The 16,466-nt window shown below is 44.5% G+C and overlaps 2 protein-coding genes across 6 annotated transcripts in view; one reads left to right on the top strand and one right to left on the bottom strand.

Moving 5' to 3' along the window:
* The window catches only part of LOC103567365 (UDP-glucuronosyltransferase 1-6), an 88,586-nt gene that overhangs the window by 1,317 nt on the left and 70,803 nt on the right, over positions 1-16,466 (bottom strand). For 4 of the 5 annotated variants that reach the window (XM_070618626.1, XM_070618627.1, XM_008544000.2 and 1 more), the window contains exons 2-4: positions 3,229-3,360; positions 2,525-2,612; positions 2,020-2,239 (exon numbers count right to left, since the gene is read on the bottom strand). In XM_070618626.1, the coding sequence (XP_070474727.1) occupies positions 2,020-2,239; positions 2,525-2,612; positions 3,229-3,360 (440 nt within the window). Of the gene's footprint in view, positions 1-2,019; positions 2,240-2,524; positions 2,613-3,228; positions 3,361-9,744; positions 10,715-16,466 lie in introns of those variants that run through there. The other variant, XM_008544001.2, reaches the window with a different exon arrangement.
* Positions 15,148-16,235, top strand: LOC103567367 (dnaJ homolog subfamily B member 3). Its single transcript, XM_008544002.2, has one exon. The coding sequence runs from the start codon at positions 15,190-15,192 to the stop codon at positions 16,027-16,029; it is 840 nt and encodes a 279-aa protein (XP_008542224.2). The 5' UTR covers positions 15,148-15,189; the 3' UTR covers positions 16,030-16,235.

The following is a 16,466-nucleotide window of genomic DNA, read 5'->3' as shown; positions in this document are numbered from 1 at the left end:
CTCCTCTCTTTGCTGAGGAAGACTGGCCCTGAGCTAACATCCGTGCCCATCTTCCTCTACTTTATATGTGGAATGCCTACCACAGCATGGCTTGCCAAGTGGTGCCATGTCCGCACCCGGGATCCGAACCAGCAAACCCCGGGCCACAGAAGTGGAATGTGCACACTTAACCACTGCACCACTGGGCCAGCCCCCTCTTCTTTTCTTTTTTAGTGATATTTTTGTAGGAAATTAGATTATACTTTCTTTATAATAAGATAAAGAAATAAATGAAAAGGTCATGTCAGAAATTATGAACAGTTTTCCATGCGAAGTTGTAAACAATCACAACTAGTCAAGTAAAAGCTATTTTTAAGTGCTGTCTCCAAGATGGTGGCATACGTTCAATTCAATTACTGAAACATCAAGCCATCTAAGTGCTAAATTTAGCATGAAGCTGTGTCTATGCAGCCTGTTAAACAAAATGGATTTCTGTTTATTTTGGACAGTGTTGACGTCTGAATCAGAATCTGAAAGCTGAATCCTTAAACATGTCTGCCATTTTACTTGGATATATTATTGTAAGGTAATATGAATATGTGGCTATAAATATTGTTAAACATCTTCCTTTTATACATTTCTCTTAAGCAAGATGGATTTTCTGACACTTGCTGTCATTCATCCAGTACCTATCAAGCACCTGTTATGGCCTGGTTGCATAATCTGAAGTTTGAAATTTTTCCATTTCTCTTTATTCTATGTAGGTGCAGTCCCTGCTGAGAGTGTTGAGAACACGGAGATTCACAATCAGATAGAGAAGGCTCAAAAATGAATAGACGAATTTAGTTAATAACTTAAGTTGATTGGTTAGTGTTTTTTAAAAAATAATAAAGCACAGAGAACTTCTACCAAGTCATTTTTAGGTTACAAGTGGTTGTCTCTACCACCGAACAAAAGATCAAAATTATATTACTAACGTGAACCTCAAGAACGAGTTTCATGAGCACACGGAAGGAAGTTGGGTTTTAATTGTATTGATGTGTGAGCAGCACAGCCCAACGCTGACAAGCCGGGCTGTCAGCAGAGGCCAACTGGAATGAAGGTGGAGAACACCACCAGTTGCTCTGGGCGGGTTGTTACCCTGGGTTGGTTATGTGGACCTTTGTTTTTTATCCGTTGGCACCACACACATGTGAGCACCATCACTTCACCCCCATCTTCCCTTGTCCAGTCTTGGCGTGTCCCCCTGCGTAGTGTCTCCTCCCATATCAACACGCTCCAGTCTTCACACATCTGTACTCCTGCCTGGTGTCTCTTTTGAAATGAAGCAACTACAAATGAGGCTCCTGACACTCTTGTAGACACACACACATGCACACGTACTCACATGCACACACATGCTCATACGCGCACTCTCACATTATTAATTGTTGGATGAAGTCCACCACTGGCCATCACTTCTTCCCATAAGGTTTTGATCAGCCTATTACTAGTGAGCTTAACGGGAATACAATACATTTTATGCAGAAGTCATTCAATCTGATGACTTTTGCCTTTTGAATCATTTTCAGAGCTATATTTGAACAAACTTGGCTTTGCTTTTATTAGAAGCCTTTGCCTGTGATATCATATGACGCCCCCCCCCCCCACTCCATTTATAAATCCCATGGACAAAATTCCTCATAGGTTTAAGTGCTGGGAAAAACTGTACTTCCACGAGCCCGGTTTGTTTTGATCTTACAGACACTCTGCTTCTTGGAATATTTCTCTCTTTACAAGAAGTTATAGATCAGACATCTATTATGGTGACTTTTTTAATAAATTGAAGTTTTAAATCTATTACGGGAGATAATATTTAAAATAATTTCTATGATAAATTCTATAGGAATTAAAGCATCCTTTCACAAAATGAATAATAATAACCCCCAAATCATCTTCCTTATAAATTCGATTTTTAGGTATTTGTTTTCACATTTGAATATTTATTGTGAATGCAATGGCCAAAATATGGGTAGTATTCCTCTGTACCTTCTCTCTTACCTTTTGTCATTGATGACAGTTTTTAGGGCATTTGCTAAATCATCAGAAGTCATTTCCAGGACGTTCAAGGACACTCCAGCTCCCCGGGTCTCCATGCGCTTTGCATTGTCCATCTGATCACCAAACAAGGGCATCATGACCATTGGAACGCCATTGCAGATTCCTTCATATACACCATGGGAGCCAGAATGTGTAATAAAGGCACGAGTCTTCGGGTGACCTGAGAAGCAAAAAAGGAGGGACACTGGTGGTCAAGTCGCTGAGTTTCACGATCTGATACTGTCTAGGTTCTGAAAGCCCTCTAAGGACTCAGTGCTATCCACAGTTGGCCCTTGCAGAAGTTTGCAGAAGAAAATGTGCATTGAGATGCCCCACTAGGTAAAAAGCAATGTGGGCTACATTGGCCATATGTTTTCCAGCTAAACAATCCTTTAGAACAGCCATACCTAAGCCACTTTCTTAATTTAACCTCATTTGACCCACACATCAAATCCTCCCCACGTACCAAGCAGATCATTTTGGGGCAGCCACTTGACGAGTATTGTGTTCTTCGAAAGATTTGGTGGTGGAGTTCCAGTGTACCGCCACAGGACCTTGCGGAGACAAGAACAGAGTTTAAAGAACATAATATGATTTTAAAACAAAACATCTGCTGTAATAGCTGGAAAGTGGAGTCCTCTGAACGAACCTAATCTTGGCAGGGGTGGGAAGTGTAGTGAGTAAGAAGGCTTCCAGGGGCTGGCAACGTTCTGTGATTTTGTGGAAATTCCTCAAGACGTGCATTTATGACTTTTGTACTTTCCTGAACTTGAAAGGAAAGTTTACTAATAAAATGAGTGGACGTAGAACTATAAAAGCAGATATATAAGAAATAAATCCAGTTGTCCTCACCAACAACTTTTTGGAGAAATATTCCTATTTAATATGAAGAAACACTATCCTGTTTATTTTCTTTTTTTAAAATAAGTTCTCCTTAATTCTCTTTTGAGTCTCTTAGAGAAAATGAGACCTCCAAGGGAAGTGGACCACGGTTGAACATAGTAGCTGGAGTAAAATTTCAAAAAGAAGACTTTTGCTTTAATAATTGGCAAGTAGAAGGGAAAACCCAAGTCTAAAGTCCAACTAATGGAATTAACTTAGATACTGGAAGTCTGGGGTGAGAACTCTTGTGACGATAGATATAAAGGAATGGTGTAGAATCTTCCTTACTGTCTGAGGTATTTTTCCCAAAGCATCAGCAATTTCCATCGCTTTCTTCTCCGGAATCTCTGAGACCATGGAGCCCAAAGAGAAAACCACAATTCCATGTTCTCCAGAAGCATTGACATAGGCTTCAAACTCCTAGGACCAAAAAACAAATTTCCAGTTAATTTTTTTCTCATGTTTTTTGGTGACTGCATACATTAAGCTGTAAATCAGATAGGTTTCTCTTAAGAATGTGATTAAAGGGTGTGTGTGTGTGTGTGTGTATGTAACAGAGACACAAAGTATTAGTGTATGTTACAGCACTTCTCTCTCCCTTACTCCCTTCCAAAGAAGGAAGGATCTTGCTTACAGGGTTATCTGTTGGGTTCTTCTTGGAGATGCAGAATCCACAGAATGTGCTAATTTTCCAAAAGAAAAGCAGAGAGAAGACCAGATCCACTTCCCCAGGGCTGCAGGCAGCTGGGAAGGTCTTGGGAGAAAGCTGGCTTTTGCGAAGGCGGTTGAAGGAGAAAGCAGATGGCAGTGAGGAAGGAGGGAAGAAAGGTGAATGATCATCATGGAGTGAAGCGAGAGCCTTTTAGCAGACGCTGTGAAAGGGAAAATTGGGGGAGAGGAAAGCTGTCCAAAGAGGATTTCAGAAAGCTTTCTATGGACTCTCAAACCCCTGCACTGCCCCTTTAAGAAAATCTACAGTAAAGATCTGTATTACTTTTCAAGGCTTCTGGAATATTCTTTTTATGTTGAAAGAACGCATAGAGTCAAAGCACAAAGCTCCAGAGAGTGTTAAGGATTAGGCTCACAATTAAGGAAAAACCTCAAATAGCAGACAATCTTTAACAACTCTTGCTTCCCTGCGGCCTGGAGCAGTCTTCCGTATGGCAGCCAATATTCTTGGATGACTCAAGACCACATTCACGTCAACTCAGTGCTGAAATTTAACCAGTCAACCTTGCATTTTTCCACCTTTCCTGGAGGAGAGCTTTCTATAGAGTGCAAGCCAACTTTCCTGCTTTAGCAAGAAGAATATACAGAAATATATTTGAATCTTCCTTTGCTGGTTCCATAATGTACTGTAAAAAGCAAAATATTCCTCCCAAGGTTTGACAGATACAAAACGGGTGACAGAAACCCTTGCTTAGTGGGTACCAGTGACCTGAGCCCCTTCTGTGGAGTTCAGAGAAGGTCAAGGGCATATGAGTAAACCAAAGCCACTGGTAGGAAGGATAGACAGGCACTGAGTCTCAACCCACCCAGCGTATGACCTTCACAGAGTGCTCTGTCCTGTTCTAGCAGCTGATTCCTTCTAGCAATATGTCCATCACCGTCATCCAAGGAAGACCGCACCTGTAAGGCCACTCCCCTGTCTCAGGAGGCCCCCAACAAAGACCGCCTGTGGGCATTACAGCCTTGGCTCTTCAAGGACAAAGCTCAAGATGAGGCAATGGGACTTGCCTCTGAAGGAACTCCTGGGCCAGATGACCCAAGGAATAAGGAAGGAAGAACAGGGAGGGGGCTGTGTGACAAGCCCTCTATAGATGACAGCAGATGGTCCCCTCTGCCTGCAAGACAGATCACTAGAAAACTGGGGGGCTGTGTTGATTCAAAGTCCTTCATACTGCTAATGGTATCCTGTTGCCATTAAGCGACCTTTTTTTACCAAGAAGTAATTTTTTTAATTGAGTGAGTTTTAGTATATTTGAACTGTAAACTGAGTGATTTTCTAGTTAATAATGAATGTTACAAATGCTAGAAAAAAGCAATCTGTGGTTCCCTTGGATGGAGGAGGAGGATGGGATTTTAGAAACTGTGTGTGTGTACAGGGGTGAGAAACAGTGATGGCAGGGATCCCAACCAGTAAGCACAGATTACAGATTACGACCTACCAAAGGCCCATCCCTAAAGCAATAAGGAATAGACTTTAGAGATGGACGTCAAACAAAAGGTCTGAAAGGATGCACTAGAAAGAAAATTCCGTCAAAAGAAGAGCAGCATTAGCTGCGGTGTTGACACATGGAAACCTGGAAATAAGAGTGGTGGGAGTGTCCCCAGGAAGAGAGTAAGGAAGCCCCTAGATTCGACCCTTGGCAATAATCTTAGCTCAGTCTGTTCTGTCCCCAACCTTCATAGCCATCTCCAGAGTGTTCCAGTCCACAGGAAAGGTCCACTTGCACACCCACACAGTGGTAATTCCACTTGGAGGAAGTAGAGTAATAGAGTTAGGCATAAGTATGCCGATTCTCCCTCAACTATAGGTTATTGGTGATCTAATTAACTCCCAAATGGCTTTATATGCTTTCAAAGAATGCCAAGGGCATTAAGGAGACTGTGTGATGTGGCAGCCTTTGCCTAGAACTGAGGGGTCTCCTGGGACACCAGACTTTCAGTGTTAAAACCTGAACAGTCCTGGACAAACCAGGACATTGGTCACCCTAGATGAGAGGCACAGGAGACTTCCAACAACGCTCAGCACACATGATTTTAAGAGACTTCTGCCAAGCTTAATTCTAGGGGTGACCAGTAAAGCCCAAATACCGACCAGCCCACTGTCTAGTCCACCCCACCAGTCCCAGGCCCTCTGGCTGAAGCAGCTGTGTCTTAGCCTTTTCCATTGGGCTCATCTGAAAGGTCAGGGAGGCCAGCGTCATCCTCCCCATCATCACCCTGCATTTTTGGTTTGTGGCAAGAACATCCTGAGGATGGTTTTTCCGAGGTCCTTCCTCCCTAGGATCTGCACCACATCTCTCTTTCCTGGGGAGAGACGGCTCATCTCCAAGTATTAAGTTCTTTCTCCTGAGTGAAGGTACACAGCTCACCTGAATTTCCTAGGACCTTTGCTCCTTCATGAAACCCACTCTTGTGTTTAACCTTGTCTGGAAAGGACCACACCTAATTTCCCCTCCTTGCACGCCATTCCACACCCACTCAGCAACCAGCAGTGTATGATTAACACAAAATCGAACCCACAGGTCCATAAACATCCAACGTTAAATAACAGCACTTAGCTAGCTAAAGTTTACATAGCACGAAAGTTTACCGACAGATCACAGCAGGGCAAACTTCAGAGATTGTGTTAGCATGGCCAACGCCCAGCTCTGGGCCAGCTCTTATGGGATAATGGTGAGGTTACCCGCTACAATAGTACTTACTATTACTATTACTAGGTAATAGTAGTTACCCGCTACTTGGCAAAACTTGCCCCAAACCTTGCTCGACTTCACAGACTCTGGAACGGCCAAAGAGTGAAGCAACGTGTTAACTGAAAGTAATCCTCGATCCCCCACCTCTTACCCTCTTCCAAAAAGATGGGACCCCTCTGAAGTGAAAGAAATGGCCCGCTCCAATGAGGCCCTTAATATGGACACTAGGTTTTGCTGAGACTTTAGTATTTTTAGTTCCAAGCTTTCATTAGATTTTTCCCTCTCAAATGTCTTTTGTTTCTCCAAGAACCTTACTAAGCCCTTAGACAGGTTTTTGGAAACATGTCGCCTTATCTTATGCATTCAGAGCCACCTGCAAACACGGCCAGGTTCCCCATCACCAGGCTTTCTTCTCCTCGTCATCTTCAGGTGTCTGTTCTCAATGATCTTCTGTCTGGCTATTTCCCTCAGACTCAAGATGTATGTCTGGATATCATCTCTGAATCTCTACATATCCACAGAGATCTCTCACCCCGAGAGAGGATTGACATCTTGAAATTCTTAAGGTTCATTCCTGCTCTCAGTGATGCTCTACCATCTTTTGTCTTGCAGGCATCCCAAAGACAGATCCAACACCGGGCTGTGCCTTCTCTAGGGGCTCTCTTTATCAAATAAAGATTCTACCTTTATTCTTGAAGTTCAGGACTTTTCCCAAGAGCATTGGGAAGGGGATGATCTCCACTGGAGGAATGGAAGTGGAGAGTAGAATTTTTTAATTAACAAAGGGAAAAAAAGAAAATAAAGAGCAACTTGACATCCAAGTGAAAGTCAGGAAAAAGAAAGATGATGAAGCAAAATAAAAATAAAATAAATTAAAAGTGTTATAATCAAATCAATCAGTTGTTACATTAAGTGCAAACAGGCAAAATTCACCTACGAAAGGAATCTGCCTGACCAGGTTAAACGTATCAGTTCCACATTGTTTGAAAAGAAAGAAGAAAGCTTGAAGACAAAGGAAGTATACTAGGGAAATATAAACAAAAATAATGCAGGAATGGTGATATTAATATCAAAAAAGTGGAATCTGGGGAGCTGGCCCCATGGCCTACTGGTTAAGTTCAGTGCGATCATCTTTGGCAGCCCAGGTTTGGTTTCCAAGCCTGGACCTACACCACTCATCGGGGGCCATGCTGTGGCAGCATCCCACATACAGCATAGAGGAAGAGTAGCAACAGATGTTAGCTCTGAGTAAATCTTTCCCAGCAAAAAAAAAGAGAAAGAGAGATCTATTATCTTTAAAAAAAAAAAAAAGTATGACTGTGACATTGATATTAAAAAAAAAAACAGATATAATACTTAGAACTGGAGCAATATCTACAACACATGACTGATAAATAAGCAATGAGGATATATTATTACTTTTTTTATAAAACAAGCAACAAAAAATTTTATACCTGTACATATATTTGTACATAATTGTAGGAGTATAAAGAATTGTTGGGGGTTACTACCTAACCAGTGACTAGTCCTCAGTTCATACCCCCTTCTTTTCATTCATTCATTTAACAAATATTTGGTGAGTGTCAATTACACGTCTTAGATGCTGATATTTACAGGACACCAATCACATGCAGATCCATTGCCAGGTCCCCAGCCAAAGTGGTCCCTGCCCCCGAATATATGGAAGAGACAGTCAATAAACAACTCTCTAAAGGAAACAATCACTGTATTTGATATGCTTTGAAGGAAATAGCACAGGATGCTGTCTTAGAGGAAAGGATTCCCTGAGGAAGTGACTTTGAAGCTGACCTGAAAAATGAGAAGACAACTGCTACCTAAGAAATTCAGGGAACAGCATCCCAGAAAGAGAGAACAGTATGTTCAAGGGTGCTGAACGGGGAAAGATTTTGAGATGTCCCAGGAATAGGGAAAAGGCCAGTGTAACTGAGGATGTCCATGTGGATTTATAGATAAGCCCTTCCATTTATAATGGAATTACCATTATGTATGCACGCCTCCACAGTTTTAAATTTCAAACTGAATGTGAAACATAATTGTTTCCTCTTAGATCCTTAACAGTGATGCCCAAAATATTTCTCTTTAATGTCTCTCTAGCTTGCACATGTTGACTGGCTTTCTTTCCTTTGATCTGAGATGTGCCCACTGATTTGGTAATATTTCATCTCTTCCTTTTCCTCTATCTGAAAGAGAATCAATAATCATTTTCTATGCCTTTAGGTTTTCTAATTTTGCTTTCAGAAAATCAACACCACCTCCTTCTTTATTAACCAGGCCACCCCATCAAACACATACTTGTCCAATAGGCCATGGGGTATCAGAATCTTATAGCTGGAAGACCTGTGAGGGGTCATCAGATCCCTCTCTACATTTTAAGGGAGGAATCAGAGCCCCAGAGAGGAGAGCCTGTCATGTGGCAGTGAGTGGAGGTGTCAACTCAACCCCAAAGTTCTTTCTGTCGCCCAAAGTTTCTCCTTGCCATGACAATTACATGATCACTGAGAATATGAACCACTTTGGTGGCACACTGGAAGTAAGACTCAACACTCCCCAAGGGTAATGACAATCCCTTAGTAAGAGCCAGACTCAGCACCTGGAAGGTGCCTTGGCTACCAGCAGGTCCTCAAACAACACTCGAATAAATTAGTAAACGCCCACTGAAATGTCACCTCCTCGGAGAATCCTTTCACCCCCCTTCTAACGGAGGCTCTCATGCTATTCCCTATCCCCTCTGTGGAAATTTTCAAGAGGATATGAATGCTACTTTTTTGCATACCTCAAATTCTTTAAGGGGAAATAAATGAACAGACGAGCATTGCAGAAACTAAGACTCAGGATCTTTTCTGCCCAATGTCAGAACCCGGCTGGCAGGTTATTTAACTATTAAAGAGAAGGTACCGCAGGAGCCAGCTTCTTATTGGAATATCTAGAAACTGGAACTTTAACCAGGAACATAAAGGCAACTTTCTCTGCCAGGATCCATAAATGTCAAAGAATTATTTCAGCAACCTTGAATCTCCCATGCCTGACCCAGTCCAGGGCAAGGTGCGTGCTGCACCCAGTTCTCTGTGCTTATGCCATATAACCCTTCGCATCTAATTGATTACTAGCTACTGGCACACACAGAATAAACTGTCCAAAGTATACGTTCTTAAAGTGCCAGCTACAAAGAAATGACCCAGGAGACGATATCAAAGACAGATATAAATGACAACTCAGACCTAGGAGACTTGAGAGATAAGAATGAATGGAAAAGGGCATTTGAAACTATCTCAGCGTGCTCGTTCAGCATATATCTGGGGCAAGCTCATCTAGCCAAAGTATTCACAAGATAAGCGTGTAAAGTTCCCACCCAAATACACACCTTGGATAGTGGTTTTTTGCTCACACAGTTGATCCCACCAATAAAAACCATATTGGGCATGATGGGCTTGGGGTAATCCTTGACAAAGTCACCTCTGAGAAGCCAGACAGACGCAGAGCTCATAAGGTCCTGGACAGTCACGTCTTTCTGAAGGATTTCGGAGGCAAGTGGCGCATACGGGGAATAAACCACACTGCACAGAGAGCTCTCTACCAAAGCAATGAGCATGTTCTTCACCCGCTGCAGGAAGGTCATGTGATCTGAGTTAGAGGACAGAGATCTGGGCACATAGGACGGTGGGTTGGGGCACTGGGTACCCTGAAAGTCCAGGCTGCACGGCAGTGCATTCAAGAAGAACACAACAGGCACAGCCAGGTACTGGGCCACGATGGGGCCGCAAGGAAGGAATGGGTCTGTCAACACCAGGTCGAAGCTGCTTTCCACCAGGGAGGTCATCACCTCGTTGTTGTGCAGTAAATGGGAGCAGGAAGACAAAAGCAGAGCTGAATCCTCTTTGACTTTCTTGTAGGTTTTGACCACACGCCGCAGGAAAGGATCATTCTCAAAAACACTATGCCCGAGACTGATAAAAGTCGCTTCGAAGTCCTCCCTTCGGAAAGGCACGGGGTACCTCTTCAAGGTATAAAACGCTCCTTCCTTAATGTATACGGAGGCGTCAGGCGCTAGGACCACTATATCGTGTCCCCTCTGCTGCAGCTGCTGGAGGACCCCGACCAAGCTCAGCCAGTGGCTGCCGTCTATTGGGACCAACAACACTTTCCCGGCCTGCAACACAGCGGGGCCCAGCACACACAATAGCAGGCCTAGGACAAGCAGACGTGGACCCTGGGACCCCGCTGCCATGGCGTCCTGGCCTTTGCTACCAGACTTTGACTAGCCAGAAGTTTGCCGTCTCCCACTTAACACGTTCTAAGAACTGATGGGACACCAAGTTAATGGTTGATTGTGTCACATGACTGCAGCTGTCAGTTGGCTAAAGGTAACAGGAAGTTTACTCATAGAAATAAAGACGGCAGGTCTTTTCCAGGTTACTTAACAGGCAAACCACACTTCAACTGGCTGGAATTCCTTATCAGTCAATAAAATCACATTTTTGATTAAATACAGAAAGCAAAGCATCTCAGCACCTTTGAATCCATTAAATTAGTATTTCCACGGACCAAGAGAGTGTTATCAGAGAGGGGAAAAGGCTATGTGGGGACGAATTAGACTTCCTTGTCACAAATGAAATAGAAAGCTGAATATGCCTTTTAGAAAGAAAAGAACATGATACTACAAGCCTGCCTTTGGCCCATGGAAACTTCTTAGAATGTCCTTCTCTGCAGCTCACTTAGGGCTCTGCCTGAGCACTGCATCATTTCTTGATTCATTCATCCAACAAATATGTATTAAGTCCAGCACAGCACTGGGCCTGGAGGCTCCAGCAGGGACCACCGCAGATGAGTCTCCTGCCTCCTCGGAGCTCATGCTCCATCAAGACAGAGAGACTGACAATTTAAACAGATAGACACATTCAAGGTTGTGAAACATGCTAAAAAGGAAATGAATGCTGCTGGGGTGAAGAATGACAGGAAAGGGAAACCCACTTAAGGATGTGTGCACAGAAGGCCTTTCCCAGGACAGATCTGTGTTCATTCTGAGAGGAACTGAGAGAACATTCTGTAAAGAAGAAACCAAAATAGATAAGGGAACAACAGTAAGTTAAACTGTAGTCGTCATCACACAGGCCGAAGGTCAAAGGGAAAGAAGACACTTTGGGAAATTTGATGACCAGGTTAAAGGCAAAAGGGAAAGACAAACAAAGACAATAAAATTTATATGTATTTATTGAGCTTGTGCAATGTACCAAGTACAGGGCTCAACACTTCACAACACCTCTTACGTAATCCCCTAGAACTATACTTAAGGCAGATACTATTATTCCCATTTTACAGACAAAGACACTGAGGCTCATGGAGGCAAAGTGATTTGCCAGAGTCCTGCATTTACTAAGTGGCAGAGCTGAGATCCAGGCCCTGAGTGTCACAGCCCAGAGACCCTGCTCTCAAGCACAACTCCCCACGGCCTCTAGCCTGGCCCACACAATGATTTTAAGGCTGCCATCATCTGAAATTTACATCCAACTAGAAGTCAGAAGCAAAGCTATGACCCCCACAGTCATTACTTAACCAAAATAAACGAAGACAAGGCAGATGGCAGGACTTCAGGATTACATAGAAGGTGCTCACACAGCAATACCCAGCTGGCACCCTAAAAGATCAAGTGATGAGTTGAGGAGCAAGTATGGTAGTTGCCCAAAGAAAGGACAAATCGGAGTGCCGACAGAACTGAGCATCTCACTTTTTCCTCCTGGGATCCATTGCTATTCTATACAATCCCAAGATGAAAGCACAGATCTCAACATTTTGACCATGGACATCCCTGGCCACCCAAACTGGGGATCTATTAGGAGGATCATGGAGAATCCGTTAACTTTAAAGCTTTGGTATCCTATGGACATATTCACAGGGCCCCTCATTCTGGTACTTAGAGTAGGAACTCAGAATCCCTCTTCCCTGTACCACCATCCTCCACAGACCTCCAGTCTTGTATGTGTTGATGTAAGCGTGCACATATGTGCACGTGCTCACACACACATGCACTCTGAAGCTCCCTACACTGACCCTACAAGCACTCTCCATCCTCCAGGATCAAGATTTGAGACGAACAGAAAAGAGGTAGCAAGGTTTTGGCTCATTGGTGTGCCCTTATCTGCAATTCTGAAATTGATAACCCAGGTTAAACATTAAGGGCAGTCATTCTTCTGAAGTCTCCACGTTATGAGCATTCCTCTGTACATTACACCGTGGAGCAAAGGGCTGTAAAACACACAGTCACCACTGTCATGACTTTATGACTTTCCTGCATCACGCAGAGCCTCAGCACTTTTTGAGGTCACTGTGCGCCTGGATGGTTTGGAGCCAAGAGTCTGCCCACAACTGGGGAATGCTGTTTACCAATCCGAACAGCAGGCAATCCACATTCACTCTCAAGAATTACGACCAAGAACCACTACTAAGTAAATTTTAAAAGCTTCTGCCATGGAACCTGAGCTGAATCCATTGCTGATGCCCCCACTCACCAAACATTTACGGGAAGTGTTGGCCCTACTGGCACTCTGCTAGGACCTAGGACCAGGAAACCAAGTTCGAAGTGGTCCCTGCCTGTCAGGAGGGCTCCAGTGGGCAAGAGACAAGCAAGCAGGCAGTTACAGGGCAGGGCGAAATGCTCTCTGGTGGAGGAGCATGGGCGGCCAAAGAAACACAGAGCAGGGCAGCAACGTCGTCTTGCTTTGGGAGCTACTGAAGAGCGGGGTGTCTGCGAGAGCATTCCTGGAACCCACGGGAAGGTAATTTCTTTTTATGCTGAAGCCAGTAGTTGGGACCCCTCTCTCCACAAATTTCTAGCTCCTTTGATGGGATTGTGTTAGAACTGCTTGTTACTCAACTCAAGGAGCTATGTAAACAAGCATATTGCCCTGTGGATAATCTATGGGACCCTCCAGGGGAAACAAAAGTGTCTTCCTGGAAGCTCTGTAGCATTGTGTTTTATTCTGCCTTGTGTCCTTTAGCAGTTTGCATATTTGCCTCTCCTGCTATGCGCTCGCTCTCTCGCTCTCTCTTGCTCTCTCGCTCTCTCTCTCCTTACAGGCAAAGCCTCAGCTTTGGAATGACTTCCTTACTCAGGCGCCAGTCCATGGTTTTGCAAACAGTAAGCACTCAGTACAGTGTCTGGATAGATGTGACTTCCCTTCTCCCTTTGCCGTAGGCCCCATATCCAAGCAAGTACTGAATCTGGATGATTCTACCACTGTCTTTCAGACTCAGCTGCCATGGTCCTGTTTCAGGGCCTCAGGCCCCATTGCCCCCAACCTCTACCTGTCCCTTATGATTCCCTGCACCAGCTGTCCCCTGCACAGCCCCAACCTACCACCACCTGTGAAACCTTGGCCAACAGCTTCCTAGGACCTAGAACAGAAATGAGACTACCCAGCCTTGCCCCTAGAACTCCCTGAAATGGACCCCAGCCCACCTGTCCAAACTTGTTCCTCTTCTCCAGCGTTTCCACAGGACCCCTCCCTCTGCCCCTCTCCCTCCAGCCATTCCAGATCACCTGTCCTTCCCAAAATACGCTTTGTACTTTCCCACAATGCTTTGTTCACACTAGACTCTACTCCTGATCAGCTTGCTACTACTGTGTATTGCATGCTTACCAAGGGCCAGGTCCAGAGCTTTATAATCAGTTGTTCAAGATGATATAAAGTCACCAGTTTATTCCGGTGAGATAGCACACCCTGTTGGATCTACTACCCTTTATGATGAAATTAAGAAAGTTCATTGGTTAATCATTTTCCTCTTAGAACTAAGTGACCTGTATTAGTGTTGCCTCAGCATTCATCAAAGCAAAGAACAGTGCTCAAGAGAGAATAAAAGGAGAAAGTGAAGTCAGATGTCAAGAAATGACAAAAGAAAAAATCACGGTCATGACACAGCAGTTTTCATGGAACTAATCACTGTACCCCAAGTTTACCCATAGCGCTAAAAACATGGCTGGCAAGTTTTAATCGTTTTGATATGTTAGACCAGGAGTTCGCAAACTATGGGCCAGGGCACCCTGGGGAGCCCCAAAACTTTTTCGGGGGAATTTTGCAAAGTAAAAACTATTTCCATAATAGTGATACTTGACTTTTTCACTCTCATTCTCTCCTACGTGTACGGTTGAGTTTCCCAGTGGCTCCGCAACATGTGATGCAGCAACAGATTGAAGGCAGACTCAGATATGAGAAACCAGTTCTCTTCTGTTAAGCCAGAGAGATGCAAAAATTATAAAACAATGCCACTCTTCACTAAATTTTTTCATTTTGAAGAATTGTTATTTCTCCATAAAAATATTATGTTAGCGTGTAACAGGTTTATTTTTACTATTAAATTGACTAATGAATTTCTGTGTTTTAATTTCTAAAGGAGTAAGTATTGATACCTAGAACCCACACAATCAAAAGCAAATGGGTCCTGAGGCCAAAAGTTGGAGCACTGCTGACCCAGACAAATGACACACCTGACCTTCAGCCCAGGGTCAGGCTAAACACGCTCACATCACCATACCCCTACCCGAGAGCCCAGGGAAAGCCCGATGCAAATGATTTAAGAAAATCATTCTCTGCAGCAGCCAGAGTCACCGGCCCTGTTGACTGGCTAAATTCCTCTTCTTTCTACCCTATTCGGAAACCATGGCAACCTGGGAGCCGCTGGGGGGGAGAAGCCGCGAGTGGGAGGAGCCGGTGAGTGGGCGGGGCCTTGGGTGGGCAGGGCCTCTGCGCCAGCGTGATACATGTGACATAATACCCAGTACGGAGCACTGCATTCTGGGATGCAGCTTTGACCAATGAGATGCAGCTACGTCACAAAGGGCGCCGGTCTCCTGCGGGCTGGCCTCGCGGGGCGTTCGGGCTTGTGCCCCGGGCCTGCTAGCCGCGCTGCTTGCCGTGCCCCGCTGTCCAGCATGGTGGACTACTACGAGGTGCTGGGCGTGCCCCGCCAGGCCTCGTCCGAGGTCATCAAGAAGGCGTACCGGAAGCTGGCGCTCAAGTGGCACCCCGACAAAAACCCCGAGAACAAGGAGGAAGCGGAGAGGAGATTCAAACAAGTGGCCCAGGCGTACGAGGTGTTGTCAGACGCCAAGAAAAGGGACGTCTATGACCGATACGGCGAGGCAGGGGTGGACGAGGGCGGGGGCAGGGGCGGGCTCTTCGAGGACCCCTTCGAGTACGTCTTCACCTTCCGCGACCCGGCCGAGGTCTTCAGGGAGTTCTTCGGTGGCCAGGACCCATTTTCGTTTGACTTTTTCGGAGACCCGCTTGAGAACATTTTTGGGGGTCGGAGGAACGCCCAGGGAAGCAGAAGCAGAGGGTCCACAAACCTTTTCTCCTCCTTCAGTGAGTTTCCAATGTTTGGGGGTGCTTTTTCTTCTTTTGATGCAGGATTTCCTTCCTTTGGTTCCCTGGGGAATGGAGGCCTTTCTTCCTTCTCCATGTCCTGTGGTAGTGGCGGGGCGGGCAACTTCACATCTTTGTCGACTTCCACCGAAATAGTGAATGGCAAAAAAATCACCACCAAGAGAATCATTGAGAATGGCCAAGAAAGGGTGGAAGTGGAAGAAGACGGAGAGTTAAAGTCCCTGGTGATCAATGGCAAAGAGCAGTTGCTGCACATTGCCACCAAGTAATTCCGGTCCGCGTTCAGCTTCAAGCACATTTGAGGAAGAACAGGGCTTTTTTTTCTCTTGGAAGATTACAAGGGAACTCTACTTTCAGAACACCTGTTCTCAAGAATTTATAAACAGTTCATGCCAACGCCTTTTGTTGTTGTTGGGACGCCAGGAATAGGACCTCTGCTCATCTTTAAAAAAAAAAAAAAAAAATTGTAAATATCTGGATGCATTTTGCTATTTATTAAACGTAACCCCAAGGCAGGCAGTGAGTACTCCACAGTAGTAGAAAAAAATGTTCACCACAGCACCGGAAATCTTGCCTTCCCATTTTGTTTGAAATGTAAGCCAAGTGGTTTGCTCTGAGGTTAACATTGCCAGGATAAATCATTTTACTTCATTTTTTAGCATGGGGTGGTAGAAGATATAGATATATTAATAGTATCTCTGGCTTA

Source organism: Equus przewalskii, chromosome 5, assembly GCF_037783145.1.
Source record: "Equus przewalskii isolate Varuska chromosome 5, EquPr2, whole genome shotgun sequence".
Taxonomy (NCBI): Eukaryota; Metazoa; Chordata; class Mammalia; order Perissodactyla; family Equidae; genus Equus; species Equus przewalskii.
This window is presented reverse-complemented; position numbering and strand designations above follow the sequence as displayed.